We start from the raw sequence: 25189 nt of genomic DNA on the forward strand, positions 1-25189 counted from the left end.
CTCCTGTTAAAAATGGTTCAGTCCAATCTACAATCATGAGCAGATCTTTGCTTTTTAATCTTTAATCCTTGACTTATTTCTCTATGAATATTTCAACTTTAGGACTTTACGCAAAAGAGAAACGTGTGAAAATGTTTGTCTATCTGAGAAAATTGTATATAGTTTGTTGTGAGGGGTTTTAAACCCTTCAAACATCTGTCTTTTTAGAACGTCAAGGCTGATTCCCATTGGTTCATCTGCGGTGCGTCTCTGTTGACACACAAAAAAGTAGAACGTTCAACAACCAAAAGGATGTTCACTTTGTCTCTGTCATGTCTGCGCCTGACGTCTGCTTCCTCACAACTCAATCCAAGCTTTACACTTGAGTTCTATTTCCAGGCGACTGAATTTACTTCATTTTGTTAGAACCGAAGTTAAGGCATTTTCTATTGGTGACGTGACAATCTTGCTTTGTCCATTTCCTTTACTTTGTCTTTTTATGCCAATGGTTGCACTTTCAAAATAAAAGTTTATAAGAAATGTTTTAATATTTAAGATAACATGCCCATGTGATAACGCATTTTAATGCAGCTTAGTCGCCTTGTGGTAGAGTGTCCACACTGAGACAGGAAGGTCGTGAGTTCAAATCCCGGTCAAGTCATACCAAAAACTCTAAAAATGGGACCCGGTGCCTCCCTGCTTGACACTCAGCAATAAGGGGTTGGATTGGGGGGGTTAAACCACCAAATGGTTCCCGAGTGCGGCTGTGTCTGCAGCTCACCACTCCTCCAGGGGATGGGTCAAATGCTGAGAACAAATTTCACAGACTGCGGTGCGACAACTAATGGGACTTTAACTTTTAATTTCAAAATCTAGTTACCTAGAAATTTTCAAAAAGTATTTGTGTGAATCAATGCTCAATACATTAGTGAATATAGACCACATGGCATTGTGCCTAACAAAAAAATTGTTTAAATGTATTTTTTTAATAAATAATCCACATTTTGATCATCGGAACACAGTTGATTCTTAAATAGATGTAAAATGTATTGATTAGATTTTCACTTTGTGATATCAATGATGTCATATTTTTGTAGTGTAGAAGAAAAAAATTAATGTGTCCAAAGTGCTTTTAAAATCCTTTAGCCCCTATATAGTTTTTTTGTCATTAGAGAGTAGGGTGGGAATTCGGTTATAGCCTCGGTTTTAGGTGAACTACTCGACGCGGGGAGTGGCGGGACAAACCAATCCTCTGGTAGCCAGGGGGGAAGTAGAAGTAATCTGAATTTCATTTAAACTTCAACTAACTGGAAGCAAATGGTAGGACATATTATAGAAACATATTTTTTAAAACAATGATTGTATGTTTTACTCACCAAAGGCAATAAGCAAAAGAAAAAACATATTTTTGTTGATTTTTTTTTTTTTTTTTTTCTTGGTGGGTTGTTAAAGGGTTAATATTTACCCTTTAGATTTTAAAAAGACCAGATGCCTTTATCAGTCTGTCACAGGTGTGGTTAGCAGCAGCTAATTCATGTTGGAGGGTTGCCAAATTAGTCACATGTGAGAAATCATTATGAATGTGCTACAAAGTGGCACAGATAAGCAGTAGCCTGTGCGGCCGTGGAGACTTTTTCTGAATTCAGGTTCTGCAGGAGAGTGTAACTCAGTTAGGTGTGCAGAGCGTGTTTTTTTTTTTTTTTTTTAGACTCGCAGAGCTCACCGTCCCCTCAGTCTTTCATTTCCTCAGTCTCTGGATGGCCACTGCCGCCAGTGTGATGGCCAAGGGGCGTGAGTGTTTGTGTGCACTTTGATTCAATAAGGCATAGGGGGACAAATGTTTCCCAAGGTCCCCCAGACAAACGTGTTTGTTAAAGTACACATGCACACTTGTGTATTTTCCTTGGAGCTGTTTTAAGGGTGACCTCCAGGAGACAGCTCCATCACTTATCAACAAACACAGACCCTTGCAGTGTTAGCCAGTGTCAAATGACATGATCGTTCTGGAAAAAGATGTCAGTAATTAAGAGATTACTGGTTATCTGTGATGACAACATGCAGGACAAAGACTTAAATACATGTTAGATCCTTACTTTGGTTGTGATGTGTGTGCCATAATAATAAGTTCTCTCTGTGGAAATGTTTTGGCAAATTCCACATAGTTTTCTGGATTCTCAGAGCAACTTTTGTGGAAAAAAAACCTTTAAAAAATCCAGGGAAGCTAAACCTTCAAGGCAAAGTAGAACCGAGCCAGCTTCATATGCATTTTCTTAAATAAAGTTTTTTTTTCAGCTGATTATCAATACTTTAGATATTTTATTTACTTTTTGATGGAATTATAATCACACAAAAAACGAACAAAAAAATGACAGTTTGAAATATTTTTAAATAACAAATAAATGGTAAATTAGGTTCTTCGGCAGAAGCTGAGTTTCTTTGACTTTCAAATTGTTCAAGTTGGATTTGCAATAATAAATGGAAACACAGGAAATAAAAAAAAAAAACTCACATTTATCCAAAAAAATCGTTTTTGCGTTTGGAGGTGGTGGTTTTTGAAGCGTATCATAGAAACTACAACGGAAACATTTTTTTTTCCATTAAATGAGTCATGTGACCAACAACCAGATACCAGGCGCCACAAGAGGTTCCACAGCGTCACACAGCCTATTTAAAAGTTGAGCGTGTCATGTGGAATTGTTGGATCCACAGCTCCTCTGTAAAATCACCAACCTTCATTTCCCAAAATCTCATTATCCGTAGCTGCTCCCACGTACCTGAATAAGACGCCGACATCTCCTTTGATAGATGATGATCAGCGCTAGAGACAGAAATTAGAATGTACCTGCTGTAAATCAAAGTATTGTTCACATCCATCGCCATTTTTTTGAATGACTTATTAGTTGATTTGTGTTTATTCATATAATTATGATTTAATGTAAACAGTGTAAATGTAAAAAATCGACATTTCTAGAATTTTGATAAAATTTTGTGCTTATGTGTAATTGAAACAAAGCTAGACCGTCGAAATGTCTAGGTTAAACGCCGCCTTCACCAAACAGTGACCGGGATAGGCTCCAGCAACCCTGTGACTCCGAAAGGGATTAAGTAGGTTTAGAGGATAAATGCAAAAATACGAAGACGCTAAATTGTTATTTGTATTTTTAACTGAAAACTCTACGAAAACTGCAACACATTAATAACCTGTTAAAAAAATTGATAACTTTCTGCAGTTGTAAAAAATAACAAAAAATGCTAATAGATGTTTCATATTTTTGGAAAATCAAATATTATTTTAGTATTTCAGATTTAAAAAAAAACACATTTTTCTGCAGTATATGGTACATGGACACTGTAATGTTTTTACCATTTTTGTTTTTTATATACTTTTGAACTGATAGTTTGTGTTCTATTAAAAAAATAGTTTCAATGTAAATGCAGTAAAACAACCTATTAATTAAATCATGTTTTTGCCTTCTAATTGCCAGAAAATATCTAAATCCATCATTCCAGATGAAACTGATAAGCAATAAAAAAGTAAGATTTCCTAAGCTAAAGATGTTATACTTTTTTTGCCTTCTCCGTCAATCTAAATTTCAACATGATCGCTACATTTTCACAATTAAATTAGTACAAGAGTTTAATTCCAATCTCTTAACTTTCCCTTTCTCCTCCATCTGCTTTCTTCTTCCTTTTCCTTTGGTTTTTCACTGACAGCAGTGACCGTTTAAGAGATAAGATCAAAGAGGAACTACCAAGTAGTTTTTTTAATCCCTATTAGCTTTTCTTCATTGTTCATTGAAGCACAATATTTTTAATTAACACTTTAATTATAGATGAAGACTGATCTAGCTTTCTTACTTAACAAAATCACCAGCTAACAGATCTTTAGGTTAGTATTTCTTTTTCTCTGTTCCTCACCTGGTGGTATGGACCCATCACTTTGTGTTTCACCTTTTGACTTTTACTTAAACATATTTCTTTAATGCATCAGTTTGCTCTTTTTTTATTCAGATTGTGTAATTAATTCATTTTTTTTGGTTTGTTTTTTCTTCACTTTAGCATCATGCACATTTTACAGCTTGTCCATTAAAAATCCTGCAGCATTTTCCTGTGGGGGAGGAAAAAACATTTTTAAAGAGGCAAAGTTCAGATTCTAATAGTTGAAAAATTTCCATTTAGATCCTTCATGTGGTTTGAAAAAACATGACTCGTGAGACTCCATGCTTTTTTGTTTAACTCAATTGTTTTTCAAAGGCCTTTCACATATGAGCGTGTTTTGTTTTATTAATGGTTACAAAGTAATGGCAACTCTCCAAATGTCCTAACAAACAAAACTATTAGCAGATCTCACTATCTGGATCAAAAATCAATCTGTATGTTAAACCATTAAACGTAATTGTGGGAAAAGTGAGTCATTGTATCCCTGCTACAGATAGTGCGTTTACGTTGAAAGTGTTTGAATAATTGTTGGGCTAAAGGTAAAGCTGCATTCACAACTAATGCAATTTGCGCCTCAAGCGCATCTAGTTTCTATGTTAAGGTAATGAACCGACACAATCAGAGGTCCCTCTGCGCATTTCTTTCATTGTGCAGTGATTTTGGGTGGCACTTAAAATCTGAACTTTAGTGAAGAAGCCGAGTCAACCAATCAGGAACTCTGCTTTAGCCCATGATGTGTTAATGACATGATCAATGGGTGGAGTCCAAAACCAACTCTCATATTTGCATCAAGACAATAATAACAAAGTCCTTTAATTTTACTCGTTTTTTTTATTTTTTCCCTTGTTGGTCTAATGCAGGACAGCAACTTGTCAAACTGCGTCACAGAGAGGCAGAAGTACCGCTGAAAGCGGCCGTCAGATGGATGGTGAACCTCACCATACTGAGAGTGTCTCTGAATGGACCCAGACATGGAGATGTGATTATTGATGCTTTTATCGAGCTCTTCAAAATAAATAAACCTGATCTCTCAACATCATCTGGGTCTGCCATGCTTTGGAAATGGTATCAAATTTCGTACAGTGGCTCCTCACACATGCAGTAGGAGCGTCAAATTTATGAACACATATTTGGACAAGCGTCAAATTTAATGTGTGAATCGTGTTTGATGTAAACATAGATTTAGAAGGATTTAGTATTTATTGTTTAATTACATTCTACGACTTAGTATAAGCTAAATGGAAGGCTTTTCTTCATTGTTATTTGTGTAACAGTAAACTTAAAAAAGCCTTTTTTCTGAATTTCTTAGTGTTTTGTTGTTATTTTGTAACACATAAATCAAATATCAAAGCAAAATAAAACTGTGATCAAAAAGTCAAGGTTTGCACTGAATCGTGGGCAAAGTAAATTGTTGTATATCTAACATTTACATGTATATAATGAGCCAACTGTTCTTTGTGCTACTTAACAACAACTGCTTAAAAATAACCTCTATCAGCATTAAAGAGTTGCAAGGAAATACAGCAAAAACTAGAACCTGTGTGTTATTTCTGTAACTCAAACAATGTTTTCTGTCCATAGCCACAATAAAGTGTTTTTTTTTTTCCTTTTAGACCGTATTCACTTTAGACAATGCATCAGCCACATATTTTATAATACTTAACACACGGATGCGGATACAGAATTACTTTTGAGCTGTATGTGCGGTAACGCTGCTCTTTGGCTGACAGATATATCGTTCCTCTGAAGTCAGGTTCAAAACAGACGACTGCTGATGGATCCAATAAAATCCACTTCAGAGAAGGCTAGCATTCCCTTCAACACGGATTGTGCCAGAAATATACATTTCCATGTCTGAAAAAAAAAGAAACCTAACTTTCTGATCTGAAGGATTCACATACTGTAATCCAGTTCAGGTTGTAACAGCAGACAGCTTTGCTTTATTATCTTCTTTTTTAAGAGCATTTGTGGAAACTGGCACAGATCACCAAAGGCTCTTATGTTTCCGGTGGCATTGTGGTTTTAACAAAACTGAGGCAGCTGTTGTGTACAGGCTGTGACATGAGAGGCTCCACTTTTCTGGTGTAGACTGCATCCACTAATAATTGAGAAAAAAAAACAATTCACCCAGAGCTATCGAAAAGTATGGTTATCATTTCAAAGTTGAGGACATACTTAATTTGAGTACTCCGTAAGAGGCTCCTCACACAGAGGAAAGGATTGAGTTTGCAGAACACAGCAGCTGCATCACTTGTTGGGAGCCATCAGACACTTCCTTGGGGATATTTGGAACTCACTGTGCACCTGTGCTTCAGCATCCTGCTTCATTTAGACCACACTGAATTCATCCGTTATTAGGATTCATTCTAATGCTGCAGAAAAAAAACTCTAGAGCTATGTATAGATGCATGTAGATGTATTGTTTCTCTAGTATGTACTTGCAATTGAAAGCTCAAGGCTCGCTTGTGTGAGTGAAATTGTCCTTTTCATTATGAAAGCATGCACAGATCATACTGTATCTGCAATTACAGATAACCTTACAGGTTTAGTCTGTATTTGTGGTGGCTGAAAACAGAAAGAGAAAGAAGGACATTGAAGGCAAAGTTGAAAAAAGATAAAGAGCATTGGGAAACAAATACAGCCTTTAGTCTTTGTATTATTGAGAGCCCTTGAATTTTGGCCATTCGGTGAACATAAAAATGAACAGAAAAGGATTAACAGGAGTTACTGCTCCTGTAAAGTGATAAATGATTGCTCAAAGCTTTGGCTCTGTGGTGCAGTGTGTTCACAAATACAGATAATCACTGATACTCAAAAGCTCTAATGTACTCCTTCACCCAAAAAACATGCGCTTTTAGGTGTACACGCATCTTTTCCTTTAAAAGCTAAATTCTCATCAGGATTTCAAGCTATCACGTCCAATGACAAGTCAATGTGCGTTTTGGGCTTCAATGTTCAAAATTATTGCGTTCATGCTAGCTACATACATTTTTAAGAGTGTTTTTAAGGTTCTGCGTACAAAACACGTTGTCATTTAACGCGTGTTGAAAGATAAACCAGATCAATCTTTTATGAATCAAGGTTTCAGGACTCAATCAGCCATGCCCTCCTCCGACCACCAGAGGGACCCCTCTCTTGAGGATAAACCATCTTCTACACCTTCCTCACTACGACTCCCGTCAGCTTCCACTTCAGTCTTCTCCATGCACAGCTGATCATCATCCTCAATAGAACCACGTGCATTTATACCCACTCCAGTCTCAACTTCAGTGCGAAGTCTTGACTGTGTTTACCCATCAGTCTGAGCAGTTTTTCTTTCTTTGAATCTCTGTGTTTTTGACCCACGCCCGTTTACTCGCTCCTCTGCTTTGCCTCTGTGCTTTTGACCATTTCCTGACTTTGACGCTTTTGTTGTTTTGCCATTGCTCTTTGCTATTAAACCGTTTGCAAATGGATTCTAACGTCTCAGCTTCTTCGTCAATCAAGGACTCAAATTTGTAAGTGACGCATGTGCCAACGGAAGCACCAACCATTTTTCCGGCTGGAATTATATGACACCAAGTCTTTCATATATCAGAATTCGGAATAGAGCTGTGAAAGAAAAAGCCTGGAGCAAGATTCAAGAAAATCGCACCACATTTCGCACCAAGCCTATTCCAGCTGGGGGACATGCTCTAGTAAACAGTTGAAAAATAAGAATTCCCTTCCTGTTCGTCACCGTAGGTTAAATACATGCCCGGTGTGACCATACTACACATTCTTAGTCCCAACTCGTCCTATATGGATGTATGGTTCAGGCTCCTTTATTGTTTTTTGGTGTGCTGGCTGTTCCCATTAAATCATGGGTCCCCAACCCTTGGGATGTGGTACTGGATGCAGAACAGGTGCTGGGTTAAGGTTAGAGTACAGGTAATGGTCCTGAAGATCGGGGACCCCTGATTAGTGTATGCATTTTCTCCCAATCTTACCCAGTACCAAGCAGCTGGCCCTTGGACCAGTACCGATTCACAGTCCGAGAGTTGGGAACCCTTGATTTAATGGAAACAGCCACCACGCCAAAAAACGACAAGTTGAGGACACCCAAAACATAAAAAAAGAATGCATATGGGGCCTGAACCATACGTCCATAAATGGCGAGTTTGGAGTTAGAATGCGTTGGACCAGAGCTGTTACTGGTGACCCCTAAATAACTCCCACTTTTTGACATACTGTAATTCTTCAACCCTTAACTTCCTTATAGTGAATCAGCTAAATCTGAACAGAGAAAAGTGGCTTTTCATTTCGGCTTTGCACCGATATACAACACATTACTAACGTAAACTGTTGTCGTTTTTTTTCCGTAACAGCATCAGCTGATTCCCTACTGTAAAGCATTGTATATCATCACAAAGCTGCTTTTCCCACTTCAGAATCTATGTTAATTGTGTAAAGGGTTGATAGTCAAAAGAACGTAGAAACTGAAAGCTCCGGTGTTAACCCTTTAACAACAGACATGTAGCCAGGGACAACTGAATAACAAACACTCTTTAACATATGTAACTTTTCAACCGTTGATGCAATCAAGGTAATTCCAGCAGACTCTGAAGCAGAAAAAAACAGCACAAAGTGGTTGAAAAGCTACAGTAAATCAAAGAACACCCTGGAGCTGAAACTTAAGTATTAAAGGGTCAAAAGGTTCACCTGTTCCTTTGAAAAAGAGAAAATCCAGATTTGTCTTTTGGGAAAATGTATTATGATGCTAGCATTAAAATATTGTAGATAAATATAAAAGGTGCAATTAAAAAGATCACTGTTTTTTTTCTTAAGTTCTTCAAATTTGCTTTATTGCCGCTTTTCTATTTAAAGTTCTTGAAAAGTTGATTTATCTGTTTCAGTTTTATGAAGTTACAAATCTCTTTACATTTATGTCTTGTCATTTAGCAGATGCTTTCATCCAAAGTGATAAATGAGATTTGCTAAAACTCAACATATTTTTTAGTGAAGAGCTGTGAGGAAAACGCCTCTTTGAAAAAAAGATTGAAAGAAATGTTTCATTGGAGGTTATGTTACATATCATACAGAATGACTGCTTTGGGGATATGTATATAAGAACTTGTGATTTTATTTCCCTGAAACTTGAATTTGTAAACTTCTTTAGTCAAACAAAGTAATCTGTTATTGCAGTCAGGAGAGAAAAACTTGTTTATCGAAATGTCAAGGACAAGTTTTATTTACTGGTTTTCAAGCTAGAATGAATTTCTGCATCAAAGCTGGTATAAATATTCTTGATCTTCTGTCAGGACGCCGTTTGACACCTTCAGATGAATGAAGTTAGGAATTAAAAGTTGGACTTGTCAGTGAATTTAAATGGGATAGACACTCATTTTATAGATTTTTATTGATCAGAATATAATCTTTTGGAAACTTCACATGAACAATATTTTTTGATGAATTAAACAATGTTTTTTTTCTAAAAAGAGCATGTGTAAAACCTGATAAAAAGCCCCACCGTCATGCATTCATGTACAATTAAAGAGGATGTGTATCAGCCAGGTGCTGCTTATCAAATCCATGTGTTATATTGCTTATCAGCACTTGCATGAAAGCAGACATGTCCTCCTTTTTTGATCTTGAGTGTTCAGGTGCGTGTTAAGACAATGCCAAGAAAATATCAACTGATAATGTCACAGAGGCAACTGTTGCTGCACATTCATCTTGGGAGAGACACAAGGCAGCTTGCAAACGGTTCCAGACTCCAGCATTCTGGATGATAAATGATCATTTTCAGTTTTAAAGTTCCCTTAAAAGCATGAACGTGTGGTTTTGTCTGCTGGTGGACCAGTGATGGATTGGCGACCTGCCCAGGATGTTCTGCACCTTGTCCTGAAAATGACCCCTGCAGCTCTGATTTAGATGTCTCTTTAGGTCTTTTTAAAATGCAATAAATAAGTGAATAAGTTCAAACCTGATTTAACAGTTTGTTTTTTTAAGTCGTTTATATGAAAGAAAATATATTAACCAGAAGCAAAAACCAAAGTGGTAAGTCTAGTCAGAGCACAAAAAATGACATTATCCAAAAGAAGGCTAATTTTGGCTTCTCAGATAGAAGATGCAGGTGTCTCATGTTATTGAATCTAACATGAATTTATCTGTCAATCTGAAGAAAAGTCAGACCATTTATCATCCATCAGAGCAGACATTTCAAGGACACCAGCACAAAAATGGCAAATAAGGGGGAAAACGTACACTCACTAGCCACTTTATTAAATACACCTTGCTTGTAGCAGGTTGGACCTATTTTACCTTCAGAACTGCCTTAATCCTTGGTGCCATAGATTCAACAAAGTACTGGAAACATTCCTCAGAGAGTTTAGTCCACATTGACTTGACGGCATCACACAGTTGTTGCAGATTTGTCGACTGCACATCATGATGCCAACCAGATCGCAAAGGGGTTTTATTGGGTTGAGGTCTGGTGACTATGGAGGTCATTGGAGTCCAGTGAGCTCATTGTCATGGCGCCTTAACCTTCTAGAAAAATAGACATCCGAATATGTCTACATCACCATGTCAGGGATGGACATGATCAGCAACAATACTCAGGTAGGCTGTAGCATAGTAGCCATGCTCAATTGGTACTAAGAGCCCCAAGAAAGTATTCCCCACACTATTACACTACCACCACCAACCTGAACCATTGTACAAGTTCGGTACAAGTTCAGCGGTTCGTCTTGACCATAACTACATGCCTAGATGCATTGCCATCTGATTGGCTGATAAATCTGCAAGAACGAACAGTTGGACAGGTGTGCCTAAAAGTGAGTGTATTTCAGGAACCTCATCAAAATCCGTACTTAAGCTAAATCATCATATCAAATCCTCATATAACAGAATATATTATCCTGATAGAATAATTACATGCAGCACCTTCTGTGCTTTTGAATCATTCAAAGGCCCCCCCTTCCAGTACGGCCCTTGCTCATGGCGTGAGACGCTGTGATCAAATGGTCCAGTATGGATAAGCAGTTAATGTGTGAGAATCATGTCGCTGATAAGCAGTAAGCACCATAGACGCTCAGAGTGCAACCGTTCTTCATACTTTGTGCTTTTTGCTCTGCATTTGGTTCCAGAATGTGAGGGCAGGTACATGGAATTAAACTAGGGCAGATTTATTTATGCATTTCTGAGCATGCATTGAAAATAGGAGTTTATACCAGTTTATATCTAAAAGATTGTTTTAACTTTTTGTTTAAAGAAAAAAATAAAACCCATAAATTATGTTGAACGGTCAACAACGTCCAAACGTAATCACACAAGCAAACATTTCTATTAATAGCACAAATGCAGGTCCAGAAGGTAGGGGATTTAGGGATCAGTGTCTCAGATTAAGTTGATAGTTATTAAAGCTGTCTGACCACGACTGGAAGCCTTTACCGTTCTCTTGCTCAGCTTTACCAAGTCCCCTTAAATGTCACCTGTGTTTGTTTTTCTTGTTTGTGCTTGGATTCAGCATTTCTTCCTGAATATGGGATCGGTGGCTTTCAAGGTCAAGCGTAATATAATCAGATCATTATCAAGTCTTTCTTTCAGACGCTGTCATCACTCTTTAATGTTTGCCACAGAATCCTATTATACAGTACATGTGCCCTCGGTGATTGTGTGTGCGCCTGTCGTTATTAGAACATGCTATTCTTAGTCTGGAGACAATTTCTGACTTAAAATTAAATGCCGATCTGGAGGGTTAACAGTTGGTCTAAGAGGTTTCGATCAAATAAAAGCTCCGGAAAGGGTTATGTCATGAAGAAGAGCCTCAGGTTTGTCTTTTGTCACTAATGAAAATCTTTGTCACTTCCTTCCACTCTACTGCTTACAAAAACAGAGAACCTAATTACAAACGGTTTCATAATTTTGTTTCATAAGCGTGTTTTCTAGGGGTGTAAGGATTCATTTTAACTGTGATTCAATTCATATTATAATTTGGAGTTGACTATAAGATTCATCGTCGGTTTCAGTTCATTTTGAACGATTTGAGTCACTGGTCTAAAATCGATCCAAACTAAAACTTCAACTCTGAGATAAATACCTGGTACTGAACAGATATTCAGTTCAGTGAACAAGAATTATTGGCAAATTTATTCACTTTTTACTTTTATAAAGTTCAGTCTAATGCTGTTGCTTCAATACAAATGGTATTTTCAAATATCAATGATAATTGATTTATTTCATTTTTTATTTCATATTATGATATTGATTTGATTTGAATCGATTAATAAATTAATACATTTGTCATTACATGTTTACTGTTTTCCATAGAGGCATTACCTCACATCAGATGATACTTTAAATCCTGAGGAACCAGTCGATCCATCGAGTTAAAGTTAGTTTTTAAGCCTTTTAACAATATTGTTTTAGCTCCATCCTTTTGACTTCCATAACTTTTCAAACGTTTTTAAGCAACTATTGTGGTTTCACTAAATTTGCGACATTATTGAACACTTCACTAACACAGAGAGTTGCACATCTATGAAAACCCTCTTTTAAACCGGACCAAAAAGGCAGGTCCATGTCACGTCAAAGAACGTGATATTTAGGTGTTTCCAGTGAAAACTTTGGTCTGTTAATATGCAAGTAATGAACTATACTTTTTAGCTCATTTAAGTTTTGATGCTTTATATTTCAAAGGTTAATAATGGTTCATTTATGCCAACAAATTAATTGGCCAAGAAGATTCCTCCTCAATGTACTCATTCAATCTTAGGTAAACATGTTAAATGTCATCCATAAAAAAATGTTATGACAATCAAGTATTTTAAATCAAAAATATTTAGACGGAGGTCATACATTTCTGTCGTAAAAAACTGGTTCTAAAGGCTTGCATGTGCCTATTTTATGTTTATTTGTAAAATACATTTAGCCTAACTTAAAAGAGTTTTAAAACTTCAGAGAGGTTAAGTTAAATCATTATTTAAGGGGATTTTAGGGACTATTATTTGAATTAAACTTCTGTGCATCAATCTCTAATTACCAACCACCAATTAGACCAAATTCATCCGTGCATCTTCTTCCCCAAAAGAAAGACACACAGTGCTAGAAATATTTTTAGAAGTATTTTTTATGCAGTTTGCACTTCAAGTCATTCTTTTTGTCGATGACAAAAGCAGCAAAACGCATTGATCTATGCTGCATGCGTCGATGAATTCATGTAGTTCATGCAATGAATTATGCTGACAAATTGTACCCTTACAGAGGAGCTGTCTTACTTGCTGTTAGAAACACAGCAAATAATAATGTATGCACACAGCCCACTTCTTTGTATTTTAGTGCACTTCAGCAGATTAGCTCACAAACATTTTATTTTCCAGCATAAGGAAAAAGTGACCGGGCATCGTGGTGTCAGTTAATAACAGACTTTTTATGTGGGAGGAGGATTTTTCTGCCACATGCTCTCAATTTTAGGTTTGTTTACATACACTTAGTGCCAGATGGTTCAATTAGGCTACCTGCATCAACATTGCAAAAAACAGTCACACATGCAGCTGCAAAACATTCACACACACCAATCCAAATTAAAGACGATCAGTGCTTTTGTACAACCGCATTTCCTGAATTATTCACTTTATCTTTCACATTTTTGTCCGTCCCAATTGTCACAAATTGCCAACAGTTATAATGGCAGCAGTCTCAATAAATTTTATAAATAAAAGTGCATGATTAGAAAACATAAACCTAATAAAATTTTGTAAACTTTAAAGTTTTTCATTGAAAATAAAAACTTAATTTCTTAAAATTCATTTAGAGCAATAACAGTTGTTGCATATTTCTAAAAATAGCTTCTAAAAGAGGACAAAAAACTCACAGCTGAATTTGTTAATCTGGAATTTACAATTAATTTCGTCTTTTTATTATCTATGAACTGATCTAGCCTGCTGTAATCATTGTTTGATCTATTGTAAAAGCGCTTAGTGGTCTCTTATTTGTGATTATACCGTTTTTAGCCAAAAACTAATTTTAAAAAGTGTATTTTTCGAGGACACCGTTTCAGAAGAGTGGAAGTAGTTTTTGCCTCTGAGTTGTGGGTGGGTCCGTTGATGTGGTGTAAGCCCACCCCCACTTCCTGTCTCAGTAGCTTACGGACCCTCACTCCCCCAAGCAATAAAAAAAGATCTAGTCATCTACAAGCGGATGCATCAAAATGAAGCAGGGAGCTTCTGGCTTGCTCAGCGTATTTTCTACGTCAAGAATACAATATTTTTCTAATAAAATTCTTCGTCTGCTCTTGATTCACAACGATTTCAGTAAAGAAATACTAAGAAAGGCAGTTTTGATCTTAATTTTCCAAATATATGTCCTCCGCCATTCAAGAAATGGCACAAGATCTTGTTAAAAACACCAAAAGCGGGTCTTTCAGTAAACCCAGGAACTAAAGTATTATAGAATAGCAAATATAATTTGTTATTAGAGCCTCCAACATAGACTTGTGATGTGACATTTTATTGATAGTGAGCAGAATGAAACAATGTCTTTTAAAACAAATCAGTAGACAACACTGTCAAAGCTCGTGTTACCACGGCAACTTTTGTAGGAAGCTGAGATAGACAGAGAAGACCGTGGCCATGTGTTCTCTGGTCACGTGTCAACATTTCAGCTTTTGGGAAAAACAGACATCAGGTTTGCCAAAGATGACAAAGACCACCCAGGCTGTTATCAGAAAAGCTGCAAAAGTCTTCGTCTGTGATGGCATCGGCACGCATCAACAATCGGAGTGGAGCTTGTGAAGGGACAGTTTAGACAAAGACTTATAGCAGAGTACCAGGAAGCCATATGCTGCCATCAAAGTAACAGATTTTTAGCAGTAGGTCTTTGGTCATTTTGACAGAACAATGAGCGCCATTCTTGAAAATATACTGCCACGCAGCCTCACAAAGACACTCCTGAACTACATCAGTGCAGGTCAATGAAGAACATTCTGAAGGTACCATTTATGTTGTGGTTCAATCTATTTAGCAAGATGCAAAATTGGGATTTATTTAATGCACAAGTTATGTGCAAGAAAGGGTTTGGAGTTTCAAACTCAAGAGTGAGAACTGTTTTTTCCTATTTAAAATATTATCAAACCTGTATTTGTCAGGATCTATTCTTGATTTCTCTTATTTCGGATGGAAGTTTTTCACAAAACAGCAAGGGATTGGAGTACATTTAAATCTGCTCAGTTCTAATTAATCTTTTAATTTGAAAAAAGTTACACATTTTTATTTTTAACTGGATAATAACTTAATTTTGTCAAAAAAGTGAACAATATCTTTAAAAAATAACTTTTTTCAGGACAAATGAAAAATATTCTAATACACTCACAGACCACTTTATTTGACATACCTGTCCAACTGCTCGTTAAAGCAAATTTCTAATTAGCCAATCACAGGGGAGCGACTAATTGCTTTTAGGCATGTAGTCATGGTCGATACAAAGCACTGGAGTTCAAACCGAGTGGGGATTAAAGGTCATTTAAGTGACTTTGAACTTGGCATGGTTGTTGGTGCCACACAGACTGGTCCAAGTATTTCAGAAACTGTTGATCTACTGGGATTTTCACTCACAACCATTTCTTTACAGAAAATGGTCCAAAACGAGAAAATGTTCAGTGAGCTGCAGTTATGTGGATGGAAATGTCTTGTTGATCAAAGATCAAATGAGAATTGCCAGACTGGTTCCAGCTGATAGAAAGGCAACGGTAACTCAACTCTAACTCATTACAACCGAGGTCTGCAGAAGAACATCTCTCAATGCGTCCGACCTTGAGACAGATGGGCATCACTCCTGTCAGCTAAGAACAGGAAACTGACGCCACAATTCACACAGACTCCCCAAAAGTGGACAATAAAAGACTGGAAGCACGTTGTCTGGTCTGATGAGTCTAGTAGGATCAGAATTTCAACAACATTAAAGCATAGATCCATCCTGCCTTAGCTGGAATCATGTCAGATTGGTTTCTTGAAAATGACAATGAGTTCACTGGACCCAAATAGCCACCAGATCTCAATCTAATAGATCACCTTTGGGATTATAGCAACTGTGTGATGCTATCATGTCAATATGGACCAAACTCTCTGAGGAATGTTTCCAGTTCTTTGTTGATTCTATGCCACCAAGTATTAAGGTAGTTCTGAAGACAAATAGGGGTCCAACCTGGTACTTGCAAGGTATATCTAATAAAGTGGCCAATGAGTATACTGTATATTAACAGAGTAATGAAGCCTCCAAGGACATTTAAAAATACTGAAACGAAATTTAGCATAAGGTTGGTCCTGAACAAATGAGAAGCTTAAATCCTATATCTGCTTAAAATTGAACTCCTAGAACTTCTGGATAAAATCCAAGATGATGCAAGTCTGTGGTAACAGAACTCTTTGAGTTTTGTGAAACATATATCTATCATTAAATGGGTAAACAGTAAAAACAGCCGTTCTTGTTGCTCATGTTAAAAATTAGTTTAAAATATTTGTAGATTATTGCTCTCCATTTCATTTAGAACTTCAATCCAGCTTTACAAATGTGATTGAACAACTATGCTTTTTATTTGGCTCTGTGTGCATCTTGCAAACTCTGTTTTGCTGTGACAGATTGAGAGGGTGCATCCAAAAGCAATGTTCTTTATTGTTGTTTTGTTCTCTGTCTGGAAATTAGTGCATGAAGTTAAATATAGACTTGGCCTCATCCCTACAAAACAGATCTGCCTGTTGGAAGTGTATGCTGTTTGCTGAGTCAAAATTCAGAAAAAGACAGGAAATATTTTCAGCAACAAACCTTGAACATTGTCCAATGTACACAAAATTGTCTACCATGAGGCTAACCTTGTGCTGTTGTTGTTTAATAAAACGCCTCTCCAAAGAAACAGCTGGGAGCTGATTTAAAGTTTGCAGCTGAATATATAAACAAGCCTTCTGGAGAAAACATGTATTGTCATTTGAGGCAGATTGTGCTCTAATTGTTTGGCGCTAAAAAGAGGAATTCAGGCCTTTCTCTGTGCAAAGACTTCATCGTCGACTAGCCTTTTTAAAGGAGGCTCTTATCCTTTCATATGTCTCGTACTCATTCTGTCCTTCTCTCTGCTTCTTCTGTGTGTGCAGATGTACAACAGCATGCCTGTATGTTTGCCAGCTGCACGAGCAAAATCATTATGGAAGTGAAAGAGCGACGTCCATACTGCTCACTCACCAAGAGCCGGAAGGAAAAGGAAGCTCGGTACACGGGTGAGACACACTCCTGCATTTGTTTCCCTCTTTGTTTATTTCTTTCTCAACAATCGAGCCAGTCATGGTTTTAGTCAGAGTAGTGACAAGGTTGACATTTTGAAATGTTTTTTTTAAGCTTCACATTTTACTGACTAACCAAATTCTACACATTTTTTTTTTTTTTTTTTACTGGCAACTATAGGTAAAAAAATGTAACCCTTTAATTCCAGAGTATTAGCTCCTGTGTGGACATTGTTTGAATTACCGTAATTCTTCAACTCATTCATTCATTTTCCTGACCGCCTTGTCCCTTCCGGGGTCGCGGGGGTGCCGGAGCCTATCCCGGCTGCTGATGGGCGAAGGTGGGGTTCACTCTGGACAGGTCTCCAGTCTGTCATAGGGCCTCAATCACACACCCATACACTCTCACATTCACACCTAGGGACAATTTAGAGTCACCAATTAACCTATGAAGCATGGTTTTGGACGGTGGGAGGAAGCCGGAGTCCCCGGTGAAAACCCACGCATGCACGGGGAGAACATGCAAACTCCACACAGAAAGGTCTCAGCCGGGATTCGAACCGGGGCCTTCTCGCTGTGAGGCAAGAGCGCTAACCACTGCGCCACCGTTCAGCCCTAATTATTCAACTATTTATGCAATTAACATAATTCTAATGGATCCAGAAGCAAAGTAAAATAGCTTAAGCTGATATGCAACACTTGACAATACTCCAAGTTTATTAAAAGGTTATGTTAAAGACCCACTGAAATCATCTTTTGATCTATTTTAAAAAATGTTCTCAGTGATCTTTATTATGGTGATTTTCGCAAAAATAAAAAAAAAAAAACTGTCTTTTTTTTTCTGGAGTTCATTAGAAATTTGCTTCTGAGTTGGGATATATAGTTTTTAAATATCTTTTTTTCAACTTTGCTGATCAAATCCAGGCAACAGGGAAACCTGCTTCTTGCTTTTTGATTTATTTACACGTCCATATTCTGATAGTTAAACTCCCATTCTGATAATATCTTGATCTATTATAAGTGTTCCCAGTGCTCTTTTAATTAAGTTTATGCCAATTTTAGGTGACATTTTAAAAACTATATCGTTTTCTTGGACATAGTTTCTGCAGAGCGGCAGGAGTTCATTAGAAATTCTCTTCTGAGTTGTGGGCTGGACTGCCGGCGCAGAGGAAGCCCGCCTATATTTCCAATCATCCCTTGCAACTTAAATGATGAGCAATATTGGAGCTATCAAGCCATACGGTTTTGAGCCAGATCCCAACTCAGACGAGAAAAAGAGACATATATGAATCTACCATATATCTTAAAATAGTATCAGGTGTTGGTTAGTTTAGACGCTGGTCTCTAATAGTGGCCGGGCTCCTTTATGACACACCCCTTTATGCACAGTTGTCAGAAAAAACACCCACATTAAGCAAAAACCATCCCAATTTGACCGGGAAACTACCTGGTATCTGATCTGGTAACACTGGACGCCATGTTTTCTGTGGTATTCTGTGGATGGCCAAGAAACGCTGATTCAATTTAGCGTTTAAACTTTCTGCGGATGCATACGCCAAAGAACATTCTTTTGAGGAATCTGCACGACATTTTGGGGTGGATCGTAAATGATCTGAGAAGAAATCCCGGTCTCAAATAGACGCCTGTCTCTAATAAACACCAGGGTGGCTGCCACATTTTTTTAGAATAAACACTGAGGATACAATTGGAAGTCATACGATAGTCAACTGCAAATGTCACAAATAATCTCTTTTCAAACTGCATTTTTTTTTGTCAACCCCAATTTACATCAATTTGAATAAAGAAATACTTGAAAATACAATTTTGAGGTTAGCGTTCTTAGTGTTCAATATGTCCTCCATCATTAGAAAAATGCCACAAGAACAAGTTAAAAACACATAAAACACTGTTTTTTAAATGATTAGAATGGGTCTTTAAACCAAGTATTTTTAATCAGTCATTTCGAAATAGAGTTCTCCCACTTTTAATAATTAAGCTTTATTAAGTTTTAATTTTTTTCTTTTCAAAAAACAAATTAAACGTTTTGAAAGATTTAAAGGGTGAAAATATATTTTTTTAAATATCTATCAAGGAAACAAAAGATATTAGTGACATAACAAAAACCAGATTATTCCTGCAAATGTCAACTCTAAATATAATTCACAATGCATTCATTATCCATGATCCTTTCACAATACTAACCTACTTCTGTTTACAAGCCTCCTGTGTGATACATAATATTAGCCGCATCAACATTCAGTGTGCAGATAAATCTCTTAAAAATATTATAAGAATAAATAAACATTGGTCTTCCAATCAGACGATCACAATGCCAAAAATTCCCAACACTAGTTTCTTAACCACACATTTTTTTAAGTTATTTTAAAAATACACCTAAACTGTTTTCTCTTTATTAATCTGGCAAAACTTTCATCAGAGCGTCCTTAATAATGTCTTAATCAAAAGTTTTTATTTTCTAAAAATTAACTTTAGTAGTTTAAATTTCAAAACTGCCAAAGGCCAAATAAATGTGGAAGGAAATATATAGAGCCAACAAGACAGCTTATTAAAAAATTGTGCTTGCAGTAGTCCTTTGTGTAGAAAAAAATCTTGGGGGATTTCTCTAACTGGCCTGAGGCTTCCTAACTGCTGACAAAATGTTTCCTGGAACAGGCACCTGTATTCTGCTCTACAAATAGTTCAGCCTTTATGAAGGAGGGAAGAGTCGTCCCGTTGGCTGCCTTGTTAAAATTGCCTCACCAGATTCTGTGATAGACATTCATTTGCCTAATGAATGCGCTGATGTGCACCTTCATGTCAGACATTTGAATAATGTTGTTATCAGAGACACAAATGTTTAAGTTCATTTTGTTTGTCATTACACAAGAGCGTGACCAAATTACCGTACGAGAGAATCCCTGCAGCACAGAGACACACTCGCACACCAAGATGCTTTCCATGAAAACACTCCTCCCTCCACTATACATCTGGTACCGTGGTATGCTGTATTGGACCTGAATAAATGTAGACCATTCCATGTCCAGTACCACATCTGGCTCCTCGAGACACGTGCAGTACCAGTACCCAAACCTGGTACCCTAACCCTGACCCGGCACTGGACGCAGTACTAGATGTGACGAGACGAATACATTTAGACCAGTCCACGTCCGGTACCTCATCTGAGTCCTCAGGACACGTCCAATATTGGTACCCAAACCCGGTATCAGTACCCTAACCCGGAAGCGGTACAATATGTGGTACCAAACCCATATAAATGTGCACCATTAGATGTCCGGTACCGCATATGGGTCCTTGGGACGCTTCCAATGTTGGTACCCAAACCCCGTATCAGTACCTGGAGGGGTACAGGATGTGGTGCCAAACCCGTATAAATGTGGATCATTCCACGTCCGGCACCGCATCTGGGTTCTTGGGACGCTTCCAATATTGGTACCCAAACCCCGTATCAGTACCCGGACGCGGTAAGGGAGGTGTTGTCAAACCCGTATAAATATGGATCATTCCACGTCCGGTACTGCATTTGGGTCCTTGGGACGGTTCCAATATTGATACCCAAACCTTGTATCAGTACCCTTACCCTGACCCGTGGTACCAGACGCCATACTTGATGCGAATATATGTGGACCACTCCATGTTCTGTATCGTAGTATGCTGCACTGGACCCAAATGAATGTGGACAAGTCTACGTCTGGTACCGGACCCAAATAAACGTGGACCAGTCTGAGTCCTGTATCACATCCGGCTACTCGGTATGCATCCAGTACCGGTAACCAAACCTGGTACCGGTACCCAAACTCTGACGCGGTGCCGGATGCGGCACCAGACATGGTATCAGACCCGAACTTGTACCAGACGTGGTACTGGACCCGAACCATTACCAAACGCGGTACAAGTTGTGGACACTAAAAATGTCAAAAATGGATGCAGAGGGTCCTTAACCAAATGTCAGTATGTGACGAGTCTGGAGTGAGAATGTGTTGCTTTTAGAGAAAACTTATTTATTATGCATTTAGAAAAAAAGTGGTTGAAATCTTATTCAAAAACATACAAATGAGTTTGTGTAGAATACATTTTAATAAAATACAACATGGTTAAAGAAGAAAAAAATGTGGGAAAGACATTTTTTACTATTGCTGCATCGATGTCTTTATGCTTGTAAAATGGACGATTGTTAATTTTTTCTGAAGTAAATCCTTAGTTTTTATTTTTTATTTTGTTGTACAGTAAGTAAATCTTTATCTGTGAAACACTTTTCACAGAGAACAACTCACTTTATATTGTTAAAACAAGGTAAAACTGGTGAAATGCAGGTGAACCCCAATAAAACATACTCAGACATTTTAACACTTATTATAACACTTATAAGACCAGCTACACATTTTTATTTGGCTGTTTGCGTCACATTTTTAATACAAACAAGGGAAATTTTTCACAAACTGGATCAGAAGTTTTTGGGACATAATACCTCAGGGATTTATTTTGTTAATGTTTCTCTAAAGTTTCTGTTTATTAAAAACACTTCACTCACTGACACACCCACATGCTGTGGCTATTGTTGGCACATTGCACAAATAAAAGTGTATATTTTTCTAAATTGTAGGATTAACGCTGGTGGGGGGAGTAGGGAACATTTTATCAAAACAAAATTACAGGTTTGCAGCATTTTAAAGGGGGTTGTTATTTTTAGGGAGACTGCTTGCCGTCCTTAACAATTTACCTGCTGTTTACATCATGCATGAAAGTGTTTTGTTTTTGTCAGGCTCATCGGTGGACAGCGAGGAGTGCGTGATAGGCTCCCAGGGTCTCCGAGTCCCCACTCAGAAGTCCTACTCGTCCAGCGAAACGCTCAGGGCCTTCGATCAGCACCAGGACCAGACCAGGTGAGAATATTTAGGTTTTCACTTTGACTCCTCTTCTATATTTATTATACTTTAAAAGGACTTTTCTGGGACAGTTGGACTTCATCCAAAAAAGCGTCATTTGAAATCCTCACCCGCAGACAGGTGCGGCTAATTAAACCCATTTAAGAAATGAAGCTCCTGTCCTGTTCAGGAAATGACTTCAGGGCTGCAGAGGGAATGCAGCAATTCATCTGAGGAGCTCCTTCACTTCAAAGTGACAGGCAAAGGTTACACGCTACTAAAGACGCTGAGGGCTTCGAGAAGCTACGCTGTTCTTCCTCAGCACAGTGAGGAAGACTGACCATGAGTCGGCTCTCGTCTGCCTTGTTTCCCACCTTAAACAGAGCCTCTGTCGGAGTGGGCGGGACCATCTGTTCACCATCCCAACACTTCTGTAGGCTGACATGCAGAGCAGGCAAAAGCGGTTTTGAAATGTGGTCTTTTAGCTATGTGAGTTCATCAGGGCCGAATAAGAAAAACATTTATGCTTCTTGGAACCAACAAGTAACCCATGGAGAAATATTTTCTATTATTCCTTGAAAAAATGCTCATTCCAAAAAAAGTAAATCCCCCTCCCCAAATAGTTGCTATTTTAAAAGCTAAAACAGTCCAACTGTCCTCATTTTTGCAACATAGAAATAAGACAAATAAAAGCCAAAGTCAAATGAAACTTTCCTCTTTCTCTATTTTATGTTTTTTTTAATCTCACTTTTCACAAAAAGCTTAAAAAGACTGTAAAGTAAAAAAAAAAACATGTAGAAATACTATATGAAGTTAAAACAATCTGTAAAAGTACTATGTAGAGTTTAAAAATACCTTAAAAAACTATTAAAGGTAAAAAAAAAAGTAAAAATTAAAATTAGTATGTGTAAAATCACATAAAACAACATGTAAAGTAAAGAAGGAATATTAAGAAATTCTACATAAATAAAATAAAACTCTTTGTTAAAAAACGTGAATATAATAAAATTAAAGATGCTATGAAATATAAAAAACATAAAATAGAATATAGTGTGTAAAAAAATGTAAAAAATAATATGTAATGTAAAAAACAGGTATAAATAGTATTAAATGTTAGAAAACATAGAGAAAACCCTATGTAATGTTAAAAAACGTGTAAAAGAAACATGTACTGTAAGAAGATGTAATAATACTTTTTTATGTGAAAAAACATACATTAATACTATGTCATGTAAAAAATATTTAATAAAAACCTATGTAATGTAAAAAACTAAAAATACTATGAAATGTTAAAAAATACATTATATTGAAAAAAAAAGTAAAACATTTATGTAATGGAAAATCGCTTACAAAAAACTACTTAATGTAAAAAAAAACATAAAAATACTATTTAATGTAAAAAAATGTAAATATACTATTTAATGTAAAATATATATAATACTATGTAGTGTAAAAAAATCTAATAATACTTTGTAATGTAAAAACATACAATAATACTATGTAGTGTAAAAAAATAAAAAAAAACCTATGTAATGTAAAAAAATAAAAATACTATGAAATGTTAAAAACAAAACTAATCAAATACGTTATATTGAAAAAAAAATAAAGCAACTATATGGAAAATAGCTTACAAAAACTATGTAATGTAAAAAAAACAAAAATACTATGTGATGTAAAAAATGTAAATATACTATTTAATGTAAAAAAATATAATACTATATAGTGTAAAAAGAATGTAAAAATAACTCGTAAAAATAATGTAAAAAACATAAAATACAATGTAATGTAAAACAAAAACAAAAATACAATGTAATGTAAAAAAAAATGTAAAAATACTATGTAACGGAAAAAAACGTAACTATATTATGTAAGTTAAAAAATGTAAAAATATTTGGTAAATCCAAGATAACATAAAAAAACACTATGTAAAGTTAAAATAATTCCAAGACTACTTTGTAAAGTAAACAAATAACTACTTTGTAAATAACATTAAACATAAAAACCTTAAAAAGATTATGTAAGCATAAAAAAACAAAAATGCTATGTAAAGTTTAAACCATTTTAAAATAGTATATAACTTTCTGAGAAAAAAAAATTATCTAACAATATATTTAAAGTTTATTGTCTTGGGAAAAAAAAATCTAAATTTTTCTGAAAAGCTGCTCATAAGTTTGTTTTCTCTTATATTTAGTGTAATAAGACATTTAAACTAGAAACTTAAACATGCTCAGTTAGATGCTGTTTTTTCTGCAGTGTTGAGTTTGAACTTTTTTAATGCCTCAGAATTTTTATAGTCTTCATAGAGAAGGCAGAAATTTAAATTTGTAGTGATATTTTGAGTTGGTTTAACTAATTCTTTTTTTTAAAATCTAAAATAATACTTCCCATAGATGATTGTTGCATTTTGTCAAGTTTGAAATTTTTTTTCCAAACACAATGGTCCTTCGTTTATCACTGGAGTTAGGCTCTAAAAAAACACCTGTCATACATGAGATTTGCGAAGTAGTCATCTTCATTTTTTTAAAAATCATTATAGATTTTTTAAGGCTATACAAGTCCTCACTGCACACTTTATAAACCACTTTTCTCAGACAAACATTAATATTTTTACACTTTTCTCTCTTATTGAAACTCTCAAAGTTCAAACCTTCATAAAAAGAAGTCCAGTATTTAAAAACAAAACAAAAACAAAGATTGGACAGAACACAAATCCTAAAACTTAAATTTTAGCATCTTAGTAACAATGATCACAAGTTTGCATTTAGTTCCCTTTTAATTTTTATTTGTATAACTTGAAAGAGGTATTTGACAATTGAAAATGAAACTGAAGTCATAGACTGTCTTTAGCTGATCATGATTAATTTTCATTAAATTCTGCCTCTGGCTAAAAGCCTTTCTGTATGTGTGCTCTGGGCCGCTGAAAATCACTACTAACTATGTTTTCCTGCAATAATGTGTCAAAGTGTTTGTGGGAAAGAGATGCAGTAGAGGCCTGTTTGGTTACTAATAGTGCTGTCAAAGTTAATGTTTTTAATGCATTAATGCAATCTCACTCAGACAGTGTTAGAAGGATTTGTACTTTTAATGCAAGTGAATGTGTAATTAGAATCTTGATCTAAGGTTCAGTCCGGCCCAAGCTGAAATGCTGTAAGTGCAGGC

General features: G+C 36.3%; 1 protein-coding gene across 3 annotated transcripts in view; it reads left to right on the plus strand.

The window, feature by feature from the left end:
- Window positions 1-25189, plus strand: part of LOC112157392 (teneurin-3) — an 800843-nt gene that overhangs the window by 521783 nt on the left and 253871 nt on the right. For all 3 annotated transcript variants that reach the window (XM_036213709.1, XM_024290091.2, XM_036213711.1), the window contains 2 exons: window positions 17022-17144; window positions 21928-22048. In XM_036213709.1, the coding sequence (XP_036069602.1) occupies window positions 17042-17144; window positions 21928-22048 (224 nt within the window). In that variant the 5' untranslated portion in view covers window positions 17022-17041. The remainder of the gene's footprint in view (window positions 1-17021; window positions 17145-21927; window positions 22049-25189) is intronic.

This window comes from Oryzias melastigma, linkage group LG1 (assembly GCF_002922805.2).
Source record: "Oryzias melastigma strain HK-1 linkage group LG1, ASM292280v2, whole genome shotgun sequence".
NCBI lineage: Eukaryota > Metazoa > Chordata > Actinopteri > Beloniformes > Adrianichthyidae > Oryzias > Oryzias melastigma.